The sequence below is a fragment of the Eumetopias jubatus genome, unplaced genomic scaffold (assembly GCF_037043125.1).
Source record: "Eumetopias jubatus isolate StellerSeaLion01/CBP00866 unplaced genomic scaffold, mEumJub1_p1.0 scaffold_6, whole genome shotgun sequence".
In the NCBI taxonomy this organism is placed as follows: domain Eukaryota; kingdom Metazoa; phylum Chordata; class Mammalia; order Carnivora; family Otariidae; genus Eumetopias; species Eumetopias jubatus.
In genome coordinates, this window is record NW_028274812.1 from 77,950,610 (window position 1) to 77,972,393 (window position 21,784).

The 21,784-nt window shown below is 37.9% G+C and overlaps 1 protein-coding gene across 1 annotated transcript in view; it reads right to left on the bottom strand.

The window, feature by feature from the left end:
• Positions 1-1,181: 1,181 nt before the first annotated feature.
• The window catches only part of SH3BGRL2 (SH3 domain binding glutamate rich protein like 2), a 58,858-nt gene continuing 38,255 nt past the window's right edge, over positions 1,182-21,784 (bottom strand). Inside the window, exons 3-4 of the mRNA XM_028108093.2 lie at positions 7,205-7,285; positions 1,182-4,208 (exon numbers count right to left, since the gene is read on the bottom strand). Of these exons, the coding sequence (XP_027963894.1) occupies positions 4,197-4,208; positions 7,205-7,285 (93 nt within the window). The 3' untranslated portion in view covers positions 1,182-4,196. The remainder of the gene's footprint in view (positions 4,209-7,204; positions 7,286-21,784) is intronic.

The following is a 21,784-nucleotide window of genomic DNA, read 5'->3' on the forward strand; positions in this document are numbered from 1 at the left end:
CATAAAGTGACAGAAGAATACAGTTTATATGCCACTTATTATTATTATTTAAAGTACATATGATAAAGGAGGTAAAATGATAAAGGAGAGAAAGGCTATGATCCACAGAGTTCAGGAGAGGGGCTCCCACTCTCAAACAGGGATGGGAGAGGGCCCAAGAAGAGCCCTCAGTGCCTCAAAGAAAAGGCAATGAGCTGGTGGCAGGCACACAGGGGTTTATTACTCTTTATATTTTAGTGTGTGTGTATAGATGTATGCATATATATTCCATTGCATGAAATAATTTTAAAGCCTGGAAGGGTTGTAACAAACAAAGATTACACATAACGTCTCTCCGGATGACGAACGGAGCGCCACGAACTGACCTCAACTCTATCATTCATCACTCAGCAGTAACTGCTGCCCTTGATTCTGTTTTTCTCCTTCTTCAGGATAGAGACTGCTGTCCTGCTCAGACAGTACCCATTACATTCCAGGAGCTCAACACATGCTTATTGAAAGGATGACCAAACCAACCTGACCTGCATTTCTAGAAGAACTAGGAAAACTGAAAATCTGGGGTATAAGTGGGCAGTGATTACCTGGCTTGTTTGGTTTCACAATTTAGCACATTTCCTTCAGACTTACAGCCTGTTCTCTTTTATCTCCTCCTTTACCCTCCTTCGGTCTTGGTGTTTAAGGTCTGAAATAGTTCAGTGACAAGATCAGCCTCCGACTCTGCCTTCAGAAGTGTCTTCTGTTTTCAGAGAGGGCTGCCTCAAGGGGGGCCCTGCTATCTAAGGGTGGCAGCTACACTGTACTTGGGTTTTTGCACCCAATTAAGGGAACAAATCCACCAGTCCATGGCTTCGGTGTACTCAGGAAACCACAATCATCTATTGGAACCCACGAAGGGAAACAGAGATTTAATGCTTCCTTGGCCCTGGTCACTGCCTGAGAGCATTCTGTGATCACCTCCAACACACATGCAACACAGGACCACATACATGTTTGTCCCCTCTAATGGGCAAATGATCCGTCCGCGTTTTTACAACTAATCTGCAGCATTCGGGTATGAGATTCATGAGTGGGAGTATAAGTATAACATCCCAACTAAACAGGAAGGTTTCAAGCAAACACAGAACTAAAATTAGAAAAGGTATTAAGATATGGTAGGGAACAAACACTCCATTTTCAGACTATGTGTTTTCTGGAATTTATTTCTCTTTAATGCTGAATATAAAATCTGAGATTGCACCAGTACCTTTAGAGACAAACGCATACACACTGAAATCTAAAAACAATTGTGCACATCAAAGTGGGCCCTGACACTTAAGAAATGCTGTTAAATGAAAAGTATTTCTAGAAAAAGCAAAACCCTACATAGCAAAACCAAATTAAAAAAAAAACAAACAGAAAGAGGCTTTGGTACCTTTCAATAACAGAAGACAAAAATAAATTTAGTTCATTTTTAAATTCATGTAATACAAAAACAGCTAGGTGTCTGGAGAAATCTATAAAACAGAAACAAATCTAAAATACATTAGAGCCTGAGAGAGAAAAAAATCTTCCTTTTCTCCTCTTTGATTTTAACAGAACACCAGAATTTGGAAAAATAAGTATTTCCCCAACTAAATTTTCTTTTGGTCTGCATATACCTAGCAGGATGGCACTCTGTATTTTATCTAATTTTAAACTGGCATAATTTTATTTTTAGCAGCACATTTCCTTTGTCCCAATAAGCCTACTACAGGAAATAAAAATTCTGTCATGAAATGCCTTTGATATTACATCTACATCTGTAACTCCCACCTAGTTCTTTCCTAGGTTTTTAAGACTGTGAATATTCAAATCTAAAGGCAGCTAGTTAAAGAAAGGAACAGGAAATCATTACATGTTTGGAATTTAGCTGGTAAAACAGTACAAGGAAAAGAGACAGCATTCTCTAAACACAATGTGTTCCCAGAGGGCAAAATGTCAGTACTCTGCAGAGCCTGGGTATTGCAGCAAATGCCACACAGTGTGCTTCTACCTCACTCATAACAAGCACAGTACCAGCCAGGGCTGGTCTCTCCTATTTCTATGCTGATTTTAAAATAATGATAATAATAATAATGAGCTGAGGGGAAGACGATGTGCGACTGGTAGCAATTTAGCAAAATCATCCATCTAGTCTGTTTAGAAGAACCATTCTGGTCCTACGATAACCACAGTAATGCAAAAGCTTTAAGATGAACAAATCTGAACAGCTATCTTTGTCTAGCAAGTATCATGTTGATCCCCCAACCCCAGAATTTAACTTGCAAGGCCTCAATCTTACCAAGTTGGCTCTTGGTGCTCATCAGCAAGAGCAGATTAAATGTAAGTTAGATCACTGTAGCATTAAATTTTTAAAATTGTTGTATCTGCAAATGAAATTCTAAGTCTTATCAGAAGACACATTTACTCAAACACAATATCCAGTTCAAAGTAAAAGTTTCCTGGATAGTCCCTGGGATTTCTCAAATGGAATTTGACCTGGATCTTATTTAATGCCAACTAAGCAGTAATACCCATGATTTCACAACAGCTTTCCTTGGAGAGAAAACTGTGGATCATGTATCGGTTCCAGTCAAGTTGAAATCTGTGGCATGTTCTTCCTCTGGTTGTAGTCCTGGGCTGCAAATCTCAGGCTGGGATTTCAGCGTCCGCATCCGACCAGTCCTTCAGAGCGGTCGGCATTTACTTAGTGGAGGGTGAGAGAACTTGGGGGACAGGGCTTTCTTTCTTATGTCCTTTCAATTTCTTACATCCTGCTCAGCATCTGAACGGCAGGTCCAGTATCAAGATGCTGAGAAAAGCAGAATATTTTAGGCAACCCTCTAAGAATTTATCCTATTCAGGACTGTTTATGTATGGCAACTACACACTCTAAAGACCATAAGCAGGGACAAGGATGGAGAAAAGTAGTCTCTGCCCGAAGGAAGTCGACATGTTCAGCATCTGGTCCAAAGGGAGTAGAGATTCTGCGTGCCAAGTACAATTCAGAGATATTCTCTGACAGCCCCTTTCTCATATACACTGCTCTGAAAGCTCACCGGTATCCATGTATAGAATGGGAACATGTATCTGCAGTACTCTGAAAAATCTGGGACTGTACATTGGCCAGAAATAAGAGCAAGCCGTTAGAGGTCCGGTGAAAAGCAACCGAGGAAAAAAATGAAACTGTACCCCAATATTAGTATCTTTTCATATGCCTCATCAAGGGCTCACAAAAGATATCTAACCAAGATCTTCCTTTCTCAAAAAAAAAAAAATATATATATATATAATCCATTCACAAAATAGAATAAGCACCTGTTAGGGAAGCTGCATTTAAAAATATGTTACTTGTGCATAAATAAGTTGCTAGAGCTGAAAATCCCTTCAGATAGGAGTCAGATCATTTCCCTCTAAATTTACTATTTAATTAGTTCACCTCCTAAAATATACCTTTTACGTTGTCTTTTACATTTAAATGAAACTTTTCCCTTGCAAGAGATGAAGAACGCTTTCTTTTCCAAAACACCAACTATTTTTATCCCTGTAACTTGGTCCTGATCACACATGTTGCGACAGTGATTTTTGGAAACATCTGTAGGAGTCTGGAGGATTTATGGAAATAAGAGTGTCCACTGCCAAAGGAGGCTAGAACATCTTTTTCTATAGGTGCTATTACAAAGCACTAGAATAGTGATGGTTGTGACTTTTGCAGCAAAAATCTTCAGCCCTTTGTCAACCAGCATTGCTTTTTTTCTGTCTGATCAAAAGATTCTAATAGTCCGGCAAACTAATTTCAAGGATACAACCCAGGCTGCTTAAAGAGAGGCAGGTCTGAGCAATACTGGCATCAGCTACAACCTAGGGCAGATCCAACATTTCCTTTCCAATAGTGCTACCCATTTATCTTTTAGTCATTAAGGAAGCACACCTGTAACAGGTTAGAGTACCTCCAGGTGAATGAGGCAACTGCAGGCAACCCTGAAAATAAGAAAAAAACCACCACAGTCCTGATTTGGTTTAAAGCAATCATGCAATCCCATTATACCCATGTCTTCCAAAAACACCTTTTCCATGGCAAGCAAAGTTACTGATGATGCACGTGGCTTTAGTCACAGTGACGCATTAGGTAAGCAGGTATGTGCTGAGTACCAGGGGGCACTCCAAAATGCATCTCCGTTATCTTCCACTTGTCTTCTCTAAGGTTCTGCCTATTAATTTAAAAAAAGAAAAAAAAAAAAAAGGTCAGCTGTTGCATTGGGTTGACAAGAAAATTCAGCCTGGCGATGGTACTTTAAATGTCAGGAATGGAGATGTTGGAAATCACAATAAATCACCCCCATGTGATTGATGACAGCAAATCCTAGGTTTCAGGAGCAGCACAGATTTCAATCATAGCCACCCAACCTGCCAAATGTCAAAGTGGAAAGGAAGCCACATGTTTCCAATGACTGTTGAGACCCCTCTCAGAGGCACTGTTCCCCTCGTACCCAGGCGAGTGGGGTGTGTGTAGGTACTTCACTTGGGGCCTATGGAGGGCAACCAGAGCTGAAGAACAGCACCAGTATGGCCAAAATTCTTGGTAAATAAGCTGCTGCCCCAATTCCCCCAGGGCCACCTCTGGTCCTCCTCCCAGGAAAGCTCCATGTTTCAGCCACTAAACAGATACCTGCCATGGCGGGGTTTGGAGGGGGGGACTTCCGAGACATGCTCAAGCTAGCTCTGGCTGTTACAGTATTTCGAATATCACCCCTGAAAGGCAGGGATCCCAAAGCAGAAACTTCTGCTCCAGGCCCTGATTTAAGTCTAACTAAACAACAAACTTGATGATTTTCTACCTGAAAATTATTGGTGAAAAGGCCTCCTTTTCTCTTAGGTATGTACCATGGTGGGTTGGCTTCTACTGGCTCCAACCAGCCAAAGGAGGAAGTGGGCTCCCCCAGGATTTCCATACTTTCAATTTCTTGAGAAAAGTGAGAAATCTGTATTTTAAATATTAGCAACCCATTTAAATTCTTTTCAAAGTTCTGTGTAGGAGAGATGCATCCAGAGCCAATGTGGCCTATAGGCCACCATTTGGTGACCTCTTATCTTCCTCTGCCCTGTCCATTTTTGAGAACTGCCCAGAGTCTACCTTATACCTGGGCCTGTTGGGCTTGTGAACGCTCTTCTACCATCTCTCTACTCTCTCCTCACTGTGTATGAGCAATTACAGATGCTAATGGTGTTTATATGTTCGTTGGCAGGCTTTCTAGCCCTATTGTTTATGTACGTATACTGCAGAGAGTGAGGGAAAGGAAAGGAGAAAAGGGGGCTTCCATCTTTTAGTACGTTATACATGTGAATACTCTGTCTAGGCCTTTGAGTGTGGATTGTGGATACATACTACCAAGGTAAAAAAATTAGTAAGTGGGGGGGGGAGGGGAAGCTGAATTGCTCTTAAACATATTTTCACCTTTCTCCTATGCAAAGTGTTAGTTGCTATTAACCCTTACAGCCCTGAATGATTCATGAGAGGGGGTTGCACAAACACTCTGGCACCAAGGACTTCCACTCTGGTTCCACTGACTTAGGGGCTGGAATATGGTGCGCTGAATGGGTGGGGTTGCCCAGAGCCTTTAATGCCCTTGGAATGGTCTACTGAAATCAAGTAGTTGTCAGCGGCATCAGAAGACCAACTTTAATACTGTGACCATAAGTCATGTGAAAATGCATATTTTATGGATTATAGGCTTCCTGGGAAATTTATGAGAGAATAAATATTTTTAAAGAGTAAAAAAATCAGCCTTCAGAGTCTCTAAGGAATCTACATCTTCAGGGAAAAATGAGAACAAAGATGGCAAGCACACAGTATTTTTTTTTTAAGGTTTTTGCATAGATAATGATGTCCACTAGATTTATGCATCCTTTAGATTACTCCTACCCATGTTTTTTCCAGGTCTTTGAAGATAAATCTGGATTGTTTAATATCTTTGGATGAAATATGTTATAAAAATACTACAATTTTCCTAACAAGTATTCCAATGTTCCATCTTTATAAAAATAGTTGTAAGAACCTTTAAATATTATATGTGTGGGTTTTGCCACTGTTTAAAACATATGCATGGAAACCACCCACAACCATCTGTGGACTTAGTAATGTAAAAACAAAGCAAGATTTCACATCAGCTATGAACTGCGGGTGCTGGTGTATAATTTATTTTATTGATAGTCTCTGCTTTCCTCCCATAGGTGTTCCAGAAATGGTACAGATCCTTAGTCTCAAAAGACCTATTGCTGACAGACATCAAAGTACCCAGTAATGTACTTTCATTTCAATTCAGTGTTAAAAATAGATACTTTAGAATTCAGTTTCAATTTGAAATATAGCCAAAACCTCAACTGCCTTGTATATAAAGATAACAAGAAAATACCCCCAAAAAAGTTAATATGCTTATCTCTGGGTGGTGGAATTTTATTTTCTACTGATTTTTATTTTCTACTCTATACTTTGGTATTTTCCTAAATGAACCTTTCCTAAATAAGGCTACTTTCATAATCAGAAGAAAATAATATTTTTAAAGGGGAAAATAATCAAAATATTACCTTATTTAATAAAGAAATTCTGTTTTTATTTTGAAAGTGAATCTATACGCTTCACAAACTTGTAATAATACATATAACTTCTGGTCTAAATATTAGAAAAGCTTGAGCCTTTTATGTTCCATCAAAGACATATAACATAATAAAGTAGCTTCAAAAAACATTTTGATTTAGTTTAGGAATTATAGTGTTTTTTTTCAAGGTTGACCATTTATTATTACAGACCATCTCCCTTCCAATGTAAAGGAATTAAATGTGCAAAAAACCTTAAAGATATGGCTTTGATTCTGCTATTTCAAAAAATGTTAAGTAATGTAAACTTGCACTTTAAAACAGAAAGCACGTACTACCTTAAATTCTTCTTGGAAGAAGGGGGGGTGTAGATTTTAAATAAAATAAATGATAGATAAAAACAAACTCTAATATACAACAACTGAAAATTGGAGGAAAATACCCTGGGCTTCTTTGTGCATTTTTACAGCGGGCAGTCACTGACTGTGCATTTGAGCGAGTGAAATTTAAAAATTTAGGAGACTTACACATGCATTCCTCTAACACCTTCAATCTCAACCCCTAGAGACAATTCAAGAAAGATGAATTTTAAAACAAGAAAAGATTTACCTACCTTTGATGCCAATCGTGGTTTCAGGCCTAAGAATGAATAGACCGTGTTGCTTTCCTTTGCTTCAAAAAAACTGTCATAATCCTAGAAAAAAGAGGAAGAGAAAAGAAAAAAAAAGCAAACAATTATCAGTATTTGGTGCTTTTGAAAAATTCTTTATGGAAACAAGAAAATGTACCATTGCAACATGCAGGCCAGGGAAGGGCTACATAAATCTACTGGATTTGCTCTGCTTGAGCATAAAAATTTCTCTGAGGATGACGATGCGTGTACCATGTTTTTAATGCAAGGCCTGTGATAGGATTAAAATGTAAAACACTGACAAGACCAGTGAAATCGGAACACGTTCCCTTTCCCTCTTGGGCCAAACTAACATTTATTTGTGTGAAATCACTGTGATCAAAGATTTTACTTCTAGTGCTTCAATATGAAAGGCTGACTCCCAATTCCATTCTTTGTATTTTGTTATCTAGGGATTTAAAAAAAAAAAAATCACTGGGTAAACAGAAAGCCATAAAAGTCTCCATGTGTCAGTACAAGTGCTTCTATTCTGCTTTTGAAGTTTTCCACATTATTTCAGACTATGTCTTCAGAGAGAATAAAAAGATCAAATAAACCTAGAGGAAACTATATCCTCTGTAACATTTATCTTTGCCTCAGACACAGAATCATTTTTTTCTTCCCACTTTCACAAGAGAGACCAACAAGGAATTCTGGTCAATGTGTTCATCAATTGTTTCTTTTCAAATGTTTGCCTAGATATAACTCTATGGTTTCTAAGTTGAGGTAGAGCAGTCTTAAAATTTGGTAGAAGTCCCTTTGATCACTTTATCTGAAGGATAAATCCGAAGGATAAATGTAAGCAGACACTGATCAAAATCATTTGTAGCCATTTGCTCTGTGCCAGGTGCCTTATAATCAGTACTTCATTTAATCCCCACCACAGACCACCAGGTTGGAGACTGGTTTGGAGCAAAAAAATATTTTGCCCAAGCTTAACAGGCAATCCGTGAAAGAGCTAAGATTTGGGGCCAATTCTCATTGACATTGAAATCAATGCTTTTTGGACTCTGTGATGCTTCTTGGCCAAGAGGAAACCAGGTATGGGGCACCCTGTATATCAGTCACTGAGCCCCAATGAATCCGCTGCTGAGCTGAGCCAATGGCAGCACAAATATTTTTGAAACCTGTCTAGGAATCTAAATGAGAGTCCATGACTTAGAGAATGGAGATTTGCTTCTGGCAAAGGATGCCTCAATGATGAAAAAATCTTTAAGTTATTTCACTCTGTATAGAGACTCTCTTGTTCAAATGCTTTAGCAAGTTGAGTCTCATGTGGTTTTGAAGGTAGCTTGATTTTAATTCACAATCATCTCAGCCTCGGGCCTTCAACTCCCTGCTCCTTCCATAGATCTTCAGGTGGTAGCTCCCTCTGCAATTTAGGAGCAGGCCTAATACGGTGCACCACCAGAGAGAGCCTTCTTGACCTGACGAGAAGGAGCAACCATCTGAAGAGGGAGGCTCAGCAGAAAACGTACTTCAAAAATGGCCTTTTAACCTTTTAAGCTGAAATCTGAAGGGGGAGAAGAGTTGACCAAGCAAAGGGATGGGACAGGGGCATTCAGGACAGAAAACAGCACTGATGAAGAGGGAAGCTGGCAAGTCTGACAGGGACAAGCATATGCCAGACTGTATCAAACCAAGAAAGAGATTTGAATTTTATCTTAAGTACAAAAGGAAATCATGTACAGGTTCTGAGCAAGGGAGCAGAATGAGCTAGTTTCCCTTAAGAAAATATTTAAGTTAGGGGCACCTGGGTGGCTCAGTCGGTTAAGCATCCACCTCTCTTGATTTCGGCGCAGGTCATGATCTCAGGGTCCTGGGATCGAGCCCCACATTGCACTCCATGCTCGGGGGGGGGGGTCTGCTAGAGATTCTCTCCCTTGCCCTCTGCCCCTCTCCCCTGCTCACGTGTGCACTCTCTAAATAAATGGATAAAATCTTAAAAAAAAAAAAAAAGAAAGGAAGGAAGGAAGGAAGAAAGAAAATAGCTAAGTTAACTGTGTGGAGAATGGCTGAGACAGGCCAACGAGAAGAAAAGCAGGGAGACAAGTCAAAAGAGTATTGTGGTAATCCAGGTAAGATGGTGGCAGCCTGAACACGACCAATGATAATGGACACAGAGAAAAGTAGACAGACTGGAGATAGATTGTGGAGGAAGAATGGATCATACTCAACTGTGGAACTGACCTTTGTAACTTGACAGGAAAGACAAGAGAAAAAGCAGATGTGAGAGGAAGGCTGAAGCTGTTTCAAAATATTCAGTTGGAGCAACTGTATGAGACATCTAACTGAAGAAGATACCAACTGGGCAGCTGGAAGTTTCTAGTGACTCTAGGCTATTACAGATTTCATACAATTTTATGGAAAATTTTACAGTTTTTTATAAGAAAAACTATGTCACAAATAATACAGGTCTAACAGAATTTAGGCAAAATCCTATGAACTGAAAATGTTGTTACAAATATTCTTTGCAACAAAGGTATTTCCAAATAGTTGAACGCCATTTCACTGATCTGGGTTCAAGAAATAATCCTGTTCAATGCCTACTTTCTCAGCCTTTAACATCACTATGGCTAGGGGGCTTCTTACCTGAATATTGAATTGGATCCTCCCAACAGTTTAAGAAATTGTCACTTCAGGTAATTAACTCCTTTCAAAGCAACGTATATAAGATTTGGTAATTAACTTTAAAAGTGGAATAATTTAAAGTCATTAATTTTTAAAAATGAATGTTAGACTAGTACCTGACACACACCAGGTTACCAATATTTGTCAAGTGGATGAATGAGTTGTGTTTGCCAATTAATGACTGATGTGTCATGTTTTGGTAATCTCATGCTAGTAACATAATCTGAGTAACGGGTTTTTAAAAATTAAAAGAAAAAATTTATTTTTTGATATTTAAAAGTCTGATGAATCTCAAAGTGTAAAAGGTTTTGTTATTTTTTTGTCATATTTAGGCAAAGAGTAGGTGGTCGATAATTTAAAATCTAGGATTTCTTACTAGTTAATACCTCCTTTTAGAGATAATAAATTAAATAGTATGACTGAAATAATTTAAGTGTAAAATTGTATTAGAAATTTTAAAATCACATCCTATTAAGATGTAAGTTCTTATGGCCTTAAGCATTCCCCAATAAAAGAGAAAGATCTGTTTTCTTATCAAGTTCATTTCACTTATCAGGCTTCTATTTTTAAAAATATATCAAGGTTTCTACTGCAAAGGTTAAAAGCATTGTATTTTAAAAACTCACTATAAAGCTTCAAAATAGGCTTGACGAATTCCTTATAGTCAAAGACACTCTCTCTGAAGTGTCCGTAAATACACATCTGCAAATTATACATTTCAGCACAATCAACCTTCTGTAACTATACAATATAATGATCAGTTAATATTACCTTTGGAGAAGAGAACAAATATACAAGGCATATTCAAGATAAAATTGCCCAGTTTCAGAAGCTGGTACATTTGTATTACATATAAGACAAAAGATGAAAACTCACTTTGTTTCTAGTGCTATGAAAAGAGAAATTTCTGGACTACGTAGGTATCAACATAACTGAGCACTATTACTAACGGAACATCTATCTAACTGTTGCAGTTTTAAGAAAAATAAAGCAAGCTGAACAGCCGTTAAGAAGGAAAAAACAAAAGCTTCTGTCACCTATACTTCTGTTTGCGTTCAAGTGAAGACCAGTGTCAGAAAATTTATAAGCTCATGATAAAATCTACAACAGGTAAAGTGTACAATAGCCTCATTCTTCCACAGAACTCACGTAAGCACATTACCCGTACACCATGATGAGACTATTATGGACTAGACAAGCATTTGAGACAAAGACCTTGAAGTTCTTTGCCCTTTCAGTGTTCCCTAGGAGAACCGTGAGGAAAACCCACAGCAGCCACGCTGCTACGCTGCATCGCTTCCCACACTACGTCAATGAGAATTAAGTGACAGACCCGTATTATTTCTACATGCCAAGGGCATATCCAAACAGGAGGCTGTGGAGAATAAAAACAATACATGGCTTATAAGGAAATGGTGGCAGCAATCGGTCCTAGCTGAGCCAAAGCAAATTTGGTTTACCCAAAAGAAGAAAAAAAAATCTTAAATTCTAAGATGACCAGTGTTACTGCTGCTGCAGCTAAAAAAATGAGCAGAGGCTCCTTCTTAAAATTTTTCAAGCCTGAGGGTAGCCTCTGAGCAGAGTATCTTGATGCAGTGGTTAAAGACCATGAATGCTATGTTCTATTTTATAAAATCTTGGTATAGAAGGAAAAAATAGTTGACAGTTCCAATCTTGGTAGGGTATGTAAGATGTATTTTTCTGAAACAGCTTCATTCAGCAATTTCTATGCCAAACACCAAAAATATGGGTAAGCCCAAAGCTGAGGATTTTAAATTCCTAATTCCTGTTTAACATTTCTGACCATGCTGGTACAAGATGGCAGAGCAAGCACATGTATCTACCCAAGCACCAAATGAAATTGAATGGAAAAAAAAAATTTTGTGTTAAACATAGGAAAAGGAACCAGCAATAACATTTTAGGAAATACCCAGAGTAGTTAAGAGGCTAAAATTAATTAAGAGAATCTCGTGGATATTTACATTTATGTCATTCTCCTTTAAGCCACAGGGATTTAGTAAAATAGGATAATATACCCCCCTCTATGACTGCGCACACAACTAAACAGCTCTATAGAGATTAGCATTTATAGGTTTATAACAAAATAAATGTTTATATATTATATTTTATAATAATTATTACAGTCACAGAGGAGAATGTGATGTATAAACTTTAGCAATGCTGTGTGTGTGAATCAACATGGGGGAGAAATGAGAGAAGCTATTAAGAATGCAGATTTCTCTTCATCTTTCAAAGAAAAACGTGCTGTCTAAAGCTTTAAATCCAGGAATATAGGCGCAGACTGATGATAACTAAGAAAACTACAAAGCAGAACCTCACAGGAGAGGCTATCTCTTGGGAGTCCAAGGGAGGGCACAGATAGCCGGGCAGAGGAAAGTGACTTTTCACTTTTGACACTCCTCTATTGTGTTAACATTGATACTAATAACATGGCCTTAGTGTCTTAACAGTTTTGTTTTCTTTTCATTAACTCTAACTGCTTAAGGCTCAGAAAGAGAAACATTTTAACCGAAAGAAAACCTCCAGTGTGGACCCTATTTAAGATACACCATGAAACATGCAACTGAGGCAGCCTGAGCCTGTCTGGATGAAGGTTTTCAATATTCACGGCACAAGCCATCGTTTTCATGAAAGACACGTCCCAGGGATTCATCACTGTAGAATACTGCAGCAAACATCTCAGTGAGGTGAAAATGGGAGATTAAACATTTATAGACGGAAGAATAAAAACTACAGTTATATAAAAGAGATAAAACCGCAAAGAATATCTAATTAAATTGTTATGCTTCTGGGCATACAGCTGATCAGCAAGTGATAAAGAGGAATTTACATCACCCCTTCCCCACCACTCGATTTTTTCCTTTCCTAGTATCTGTGAGGATGTCATATAAGATTATTTACAGTAAAACCATCTGAAGAAGATTTTCCTTGATTAGATAAGTTATCTTTTAGACAGGAGGCCTTGGAATACAAATCTTCAAATTCAAATTAAGTTTCTTAAGAAAATTCTACCTGTAGGATAGGTGATTTTCCCAATAGATTTCATTGTAAAATTTAGAAGAAGGTTCAGTGAGCTTCCTTCTTGAGACATTTAACTGACTTTTCGTAATAAAATGGGAATGCAAATGCTCAGAACTTTGACAAGGCGGGACCCAACAGAATAGGTTAGCTACCTGTTCAGCTGAAAACATCTGTGTAGCTAGTCACCCATTCACATAACCAATTTTTGGTAAGTATGTTCTGGGTTCCTAGCATTATGCAGAGACTAAGATAAATGTGCCACAGAGCCTGCTGAGGTGAACACAAGGAACCTCAGAAGGGAAAGACATGAAAAAAAAATTCTATGAGATAAAGGTCATAATAGGAATGAGGCACAGGTTTGCTGGGCTTAGGGGAGGGGCAGTGATAACCAGAGCCCTACTTAGAGAAAGCTCAATAACAAGGCCCATTTGAATTGAGTTCTGAGAGAGAAATAGGGTGGAATTACATAGGAGACAAAAATTACAGGATTTGGTAACCAAGTGGGTATTGAGGTGAGGAAAATGAGTTTGGGGTAACTTTCAGGGCTTTGCCTTACTATCATGTAGATGATGTAGTCATTAAGCCTACATAAATAACATCCATATTTTAGAGACAGAGACAGAGCACAATCTCCCGTGAATAATGAAAATTTTAAACTTTAGCTTTCCTTTTCTTCTTTTCCTTATTGACTCCAACAACCAGAGTTCTAGTAACACAAAATTACTGCAAGTCAGGCTTCAACATAGGACAAAATTCTATGACCATGTTCTACTCCATCCTGCCAGAGGATATACTTTATTTTCACAGAGGAGACTTGGAAATCAGCTAATCCTGTGTTTCTCAAATGTGACCACTAAAGAACTCTGGGAGGTGGAGGCAACATTGGACCATCTAGAAGGGGAGTAAACTATGGAGGGGGCCTCTGAGTAAGCATGGTTTGACATTCTTAAATGGTCAGAAAACAAAACAGAAAACCAAAAAAAAAAAAAAAAAGAAGATGTAGCAGAGAATTGGTGGTCTGAAAAGACTGAAGTATTTGCCAGGTGGTCCAACCCTTGATCTAGAACACTGGAGGATACATTTTGAGGTAGCCCCTGTAAAAGTGAAATTTCTTTGAAGCCTTGTTCAATCTAAAAATTCATGGAAATCAGGCATCCTGCCCCATAATATACCAGTGTTTCTTTGGCTATTAAAAAATGTTTTGCAATGTACTCAAAATCTTCAAGCCAAATGCTGCTTTGGGCAGATAGGCAATCTTTATTCTATGACTTTGGGCACCCCTGAGCCCTGAGAAACTCAACTTGTTTTAACTTTTACTAGTTTTCATTTCACCAAGTGATTTTTTTTCTTCACCTTGAACCCAGATTCTGGGGCCACCAACAATAACCCTTCATATCTTGATAACAGTACACCCCAAAATATTTTTGTTATTTGACAGAAGACTCTTAAGGAAAGAAAGAAAAATGACCCTAAGGGTAAGAAAAAGAGTGGAAGGGCTTAAATGACAATGTACTTTATGAAATAACATTCAATTTAATGCATTCTTCAAAACAGCTTGCCAGTTGCAAACTATTATTTCAAGTGACTGGAAACAAACTAAACAGCCCACACTGAGGGAATGATTAAGTTAATTATAATAATCCACCCAAGGGAAGAAGATGCAACTTCTAAAAAATAAGCTTAAGGACATGGAAACTATTTTTGTTAGAGAACAAAGCAGGGTACAAAATGGTATATATAGTATGATCAACAAATGTGATTTTAAAAATTTAAATCAACTTGTAAGAAAAGATAATATGCATAGACCAAATGTTTGCAGTTGTATTTGAAGGGTAGTATTTATTGTTCCCCCTTTCTCATTCTCATTTTTCAAATATTCTCTACTTCCATATTCATTTTAGTGCTGGGGAAAAAAGAAAGAGCAACAATAATAATGTTGGATAACCAATTCAGTATGAAAATCTCTTTAAATATCTCTTTTTAAGATTTTATTTATTTATTTGAGATAGAGAGTGAGAGAGTGCGCATGAGATGGGGGACAGAGGGAGGAGGAGCAGGGGACCTGACTCAGGGCTTCGTTCCAGGACCCTGGATCATGACCTAAGCCAAAGGCAGATGCTTAACTGACTGCCTCACCCAGGCACCCCATCTTTAAATATCTCTTTCCAACAACTTCTTATGAGACTTTTGGCTGAAAATCATTTCTTATATTTATATGGGGAGACATATATATATATACATATATGTATATTCAACTTCAATATATTCAAATTTAAATATATGATTTTTAAAAAATAAAAATATGTATGAATCAGGGACTTGAAAACTGATAATTAAGGGAGTTGGTTCTGCATGCTTCAAAAAGATGCCCAAACATACTTAAAATGTATTATCCCAAGACAATCTTCTCAAAAGTCTTACATAAATACTGCACTTGGAAACAATACAACTACATACATTTAGGTGTTCTGTGGTGTGCTTCTGAGCCTCCACCAATGGTTAGAAGACACTAACACATCTCCTTGTCTCCTTTGATGGGAAAGAAAGAATAGAAGAGGAGAGGCCACAAGGAACCACTGCTGTCTTTCTGCATGTCCTTGAGATCAATCTAACCCATCTCTAGTCTACTTTCAGGCTCTAATTAACCAAGGTAATATGGGGAAAGGCAGTCAGAGTTGGCCCCCAAGTCATTACTTAAACCAAACTCATCAACAGCTTTAATATAATCTTAATTGATTAGCAGTAGACCCAATGCTTGGGTATAAATTTAACATTCTACAACTATCACCTAAAGTACCAAAATAGTAATTCAATAGTTTTAAAATATAAACAATCTTGTAAGGTGCCCCATGGAAAATGATCAAAATGGTTATTTTTCTATAAAAATATTCTCATCTATCTCTCAGCAAACTGTCATCTCTTCCTTGTAAGACAGGACTTATATGAGTAACTCCAGCCACATATTCTACCTCACCCCATCTCTTCTCACCATTATCCAATGGCCAATTCTGAGTATTGGCACCAACTTGTCTTGACTATCTAAATGGTCACTATCTTCTCCCCTTTTGATGGTTAGTCCACAAACTGGTTAATGTGAACCCAGTTAAATGAAATTTGGTTGCATTCCCATTTCTAACTACATTTTTTAATAAAATAATTAATAAATTCAACAAAGTCACAGGACCAAAAAGCAACATATAAAGATCACCTGTGTCTCTATACATGAATAAATAAACAATTGGGAAAGGAAATTTAAAAAATAATTCTATTTACAATACCAAAAGAGTAAAACACTTAGGTGTAAATCTAACTAAGGAGGTTAAAGACTGTATATTAAAAACTATGAAACAATGCTGAAAGAAACGAATAGAGACACATATCAATGGAAAGACATCCCATGTTCATGGATTAGATGATTTAATATTGTTAAGATGTCAATACTACCCAAAACTATCTAAAGATTCAACATAATCCCTATCAAAATCCCAAGAGCATTTTTTGCAAAAATAGAAAAAAAAAATACTAAAATTTACATGGAATCTCAAGGGACCCCGAATAGCCAAAACAAGTTTGAAAAAGGACGAAGTTGGGAGGATTCACATTTCCTGATTTCAAAACATATTACAAAGCTACAGTAATCAAAACAGTGTGGTACTGGCATAAAGATAGACACAGGGACCACTGTAACTGAATAGAGTCCAAAAAATAAACCCTCATGTATATGATCAAATGATCTTCAACAAAGGTGCCAAGACCACTCACTGGGGACAGGACAGTTTCTTCAACACATAGTGCTAGGAAAACTGGATATCCACATGCAAATGAATGAAGTTGAACCCTTATCTTATACCACATACAGAAAGTAACTACAAATGAATTAAAGACTAAATATAAGACCCAAAACTATAAAACTTCTAGAAGAAAACATAAGAGGAAAGCTTCATGACACTGTATTTGGCAAGTAATGATTTCTTAGCTATGACTCCAAAAGCACAATCAACAGAAGCAAAAACAGACAAATGGGGACTACATCAAATTTTAAAACTTTGTTCATCAGAGAAATATAACCAACAGAGTGAAAGGCAACCTAAGAATGGGAGAAAATATTTGCAAATTAGATATCTGCTAAGGGGTTAATATCCAGAATATACCAAGAACTCTTAAAACTCAACAACAAAAAAAATCAAATAACCTGATTTAAATGGGCAAAGAATTTGAATAGACATTTCTTCAAAAATGATATACAAACGGACAGTAAGTATATGAAATACTCAAAGTCACTAACCATCAGAGAAATGCAAATCAAAATCACAGTGAGATACCACCTCATGCCTATTAGAATGGCTGCTTTCAAAACAAGATAAAACCAAAAAAGAAAAGAAAAGAAAAGAAAAGAACAAGTATTGGTGGGGATGTGGAGAAGTTGGAATCCTTGTGTACTGCTGATGGGACTGTAAAATGGCATAACCACTACAATGATTCTTCAAAAAATTAAAAATAGAACTACCATATGATGCAGCAATCCCACTTCTTTTTTTTTTTTTTAAAGATTTTATTTATTTATTTGAGAGAGAGAGAGAGAATGAGAGATAGAGAGCATGAGAGGGAAGAGGGTCAGAGGGAGAAGCAGACTCCCTGCCAAGCAGGGAGTCCGATGTGGGACTCGATCCCGGGACTCCAGGATCATGACCTGAGCCGAAGGCAGTCGCTTAACCAACTGAGCCACCCAGGCGCCCCCCACTTCTATGTATATATCCAAAACAATTGAAAGTGGAATCTCAAAGAGATATTTGCAAACCCATGTTCAAAGCAGTACCATTCACAACAGCCAAGAGGTGGAAGCAACCCAATCCATCATACTACTCCCGAATGTAGTATATACACACAATGGAAGCCTTAAAAAGAAATGAAATCTTGTCACATGCTTCAATGCTATAGGCTAAATGTTTGTATCCCGACAAAATTCATATGTCGAAATCCTGATGCCCAAACACCTTTAGGAGATGATTAGGCCATGAGGGTAGAGTCCTCAAGGACAGGATTAATGTCCTCATAAAAGAGCTCTCTTGTCCCCTTTCACTATAGAAGGACACTTCAGGAAGTTGGCAGTCTGCAATCCAGAAGAGCATCTTCATCAGAACTCAACTATGCTGTCTCCCTGATCTTAGACTTCCAGCTTCCAGAACTGTGAGAAATAAATTTCTGTTGTTTGCAAAATACCCAGTCTGTGGCATTTTGTTATAGCAGCCTTGATGGACTAAGAAATACAACAACATGGATGAACCTTGAGGACATTATACTAAGTGAAATAAGCTAGTCACAAAAGGACAGACATTATATAATTTCACTTCTATGAAGTATCTAACATAGTCAAATTCAGGGGTGGAAAGCAGAATGACTGTTATCAAGGCCGGGGAGGGGGGACAAATAGGAGTTGTTTAATGGGTATAGAGTTTCAGTTCTGCAAGATGAAAAAGTTCTGGATATCTGTTTTACAACAATGAATACTTAACACTACTCAACTATACACTTAAAAGATAGTAACTTTCACAATGTATGTTTTTATCAAACATTTTTTAATAAAAAATAAAATAAAAACATATTTTAAAAATCCAAATCTTTTTTTTTTTTTCCCCTGAATAAGGAGGGAGAAAAGAAATGAAAAGGGAGTAAATACTTTCCTTTAGTGCAGATGTGTGCATTTTCATTTCTGGTGCACTCCACACATGCCTGTTCCACAGAGAGAGAACAAAGTTTAAACCTTGAACATGAGGACCCGGAGCTTTCAGAATCCAAATCAGACACTATAAAACCCATCAGAAAAGCCTAAGGATGGTGATGTTTACCTTTAGGTTACTCATTACCTTGCTTATGGTAGGGATACTCCCAGGAAATAGCAAGAACAAACAGTCTGTGCAATTTGGGTTCTTGACTACAAATAACTCAAATGGACATTAGCAACTTAACAAGAAAGGAATTTGTGGCACTATAGTGGGAAGCTTTGAATCCACATTAAAGCTGAAGAACCAGTTTATAAGACAAATTTCTATGCCTGGGTGGCCAAGAACACACCGAGGCCACACCACAGGATCAGCCCCATTAGGATACCTGCCATGGCTATGGCTATTCCTGACCCCAAGACCCCTGGTCTAACTGATCCTGTATTGCTGCATTATCCCCTCAATGTTCAAATTCTTGGGTGAGAAGAACTGACTAGACACGCCAGGGAGCTTCCATTCAGTGGGGAATTCTTACCAACAAGCAGATTATTCAAATACTAAAGGGAAATTGTCTACGTTGATCACCAAGTAGCTTAGCAGCTATTTATGTCTCCCATGGCTAGCTCACCCAGTTTAAAATAAAGTAGTAAGTTTCCAGCCAATTCCAGGAAATAGGAGAATCTTCATGCTTACTGGATCCTGTCACCTGCAAGGTGGCAGGTTTCCACAAGTTATCCAACCAGATAAGACCACTGATAAACTATCACTAGGTAAAGCAAGGTGCACAGAAGCAGGTAGGATGAATGAGACCATGGTTAGTTGCCCTCTAATGCTTTTGCTTTTGTCAAAGTCGAATTTGCTTGACTGTGATAAGAGCAGACACTGTCTTTAGAACTCCTGCTAGCAAAAACTATAAAGACAGACTGTATACCAGTGCTGTGCTGTCACCATCCCCATGGGACTAACATTGCTCAAACAGAGAAGATGCCATTTATCCAGCACAGTGTAATCAATGTGTAAGCCTCTAGCCAGTTCCCAGTCTATCTGAAAAAATTTCCATAGACTCTGTAGGGCAAAGATACATAGAGATATAGAAAGTCATAAAGAAGTGAAAGCAAGGGTAAGGAATTAGCTTCATTTCCCATTACATTCTTTTATTCATTCAATACATTCCTGTATTCAAAGGGCTCTGAACACTTCTACTTTCACGATGATAGAGCAAAGATGTCTTTTCCTCCTTTATCTTGAAAAATCAACAAAACAAGAATTTTTTTAAAGAACCAGAAACACCATTAAAAAAAAAATAAAACTAAGAGACATCTATAGCTCTGAACTGCAACATATGCAGGAAGTGAGGAGAGAAATGGTGAGGGGCATTAGAGAGCAGAAGATGGTCAAACCTCAGTGTCTGAACAAGCTGCGGGGGCTCCCCAGGAAATGTCAGGAACTGGAGGCATCAGCTATTGTGAAGGTGGGGTGAGTGGGCAAAGGCAGAAAACAGGGAGACTGTTTGAAAATCTACATAAGCAGCAATTAGATTCCCAGGGTGCCCCCAAAGGAACTAGAAGGTACACCATTAATAAATATGGCTTCTGGGAAGCAACAAACTTATAAACAGCAGCATGGAAGACACAGTGGGGGTGAAAAGAGATATGAAGGGAAACTATGCATGGCAGAGAGCGAGACCCTCTAGCCTTCTCACCCTACAGGTCCAGAACTCCAGTAGCCAGGCTGATCTCCCCAAAGCAAGAGACTGAAGGGCAATTCTCTGGAAAAATTAAATTATCACCTGAGAAAAGACCTGCAGATTTTATGATCTGTATCTACAACAAGAATGTAACAGGCTACCCAGTCAACCTAGAGAGAAGTCCGCTGGGAAACAAGCCCACACACATGCATAAGCACACATACAGCTTCTAATTAATTAGCTTTCTAGTGCCTCACCTCTTAAACAAAAGGATCACCAGACATCTGAGGAAAGCCCACCACAGCTGAGAGAAAAGACCAAAATAAGCAAAGTGAAAAAAAAAGGGGAGGGGGAATTAGTAGAACAGGGACAATACTGGTAAGAAAACCCCAAAGAAATCATATTTAATATCTCCACTGAGCTAAGATCTTGTACTCATCTCATAAAAGCACATTATTAAAAAGAAAAAATCAGAATGTAAGAAAGGGAAAAAAAAAGATGACATAAAAATTCAACGAAAAAATTCAAAGGTAAGTTAAAGAAATCTCCCAGAAAGTAGAACAAAAAGTTAAAGAGGACAATACAAAAGAAAAAGAGAAGACTATTAGAAAATTGGTGTAATAAGTTCACATCTAAATTAATATGTATTCTTTTTTTTTTAAGATTTTATTTCTTTATTTGACAGAGAGAGACACAGCGAGAGAGGGAATACAAGCAGGGGGAGTGGGAGAGGGAGAAGCAGGCTTCCCGCTGAGCAGGGAGCCCGATGCAGGGCTCGATCCCAGGACCCTGGGATCATGACCTGAGCCGAAGGCAGACGCTTAACGACTGAGCCACCCAGGCACCCAATATGTATTCTAGATAAAGAGAACAGATCAAAAAAGCAGGGAGAAATTTTTCGAAGAAAATAATATAAAAACATATTTAATAATCATGCAATTCTTGGATAATAGGGACATAATGAGCACTCAGCACAGTGAATGAAAAATAGATTACATTATGGTAATTCACCAAAAAATTTTAGGATACACATAGGAATAAGAGACATTAAAAACCTAGAAAAAAGAAACTGGCAAAAACATACAAAAGATCAAGGAAAATGGCATTGGACTTCTCCATCGCAGCACTAGAAACCAGACGATAATGAAGCAAAACGATCAAAATTCTTTCCAACTTAGAATTCTATACCCAGCCGAATTACCACTCAACTACAAGACCAGAACAAAGGAATTCTCGTACCTGAGAAGTCTGAGGGCCAGAAAACTGCTAGATTTTTGTTTTAAGTCTTCTAGCACTATCTGACTAATAGTTTTGCTTTGAACTGTGTGGTTTATACACAGTTTCAACTATACCTCATTTTGGTTTGCAGACACAAGAGTACATTTTCTAGGGTCTGTAATTGTGAATGGGATACACCTTCAGTTACCATATACTCCCCTAATA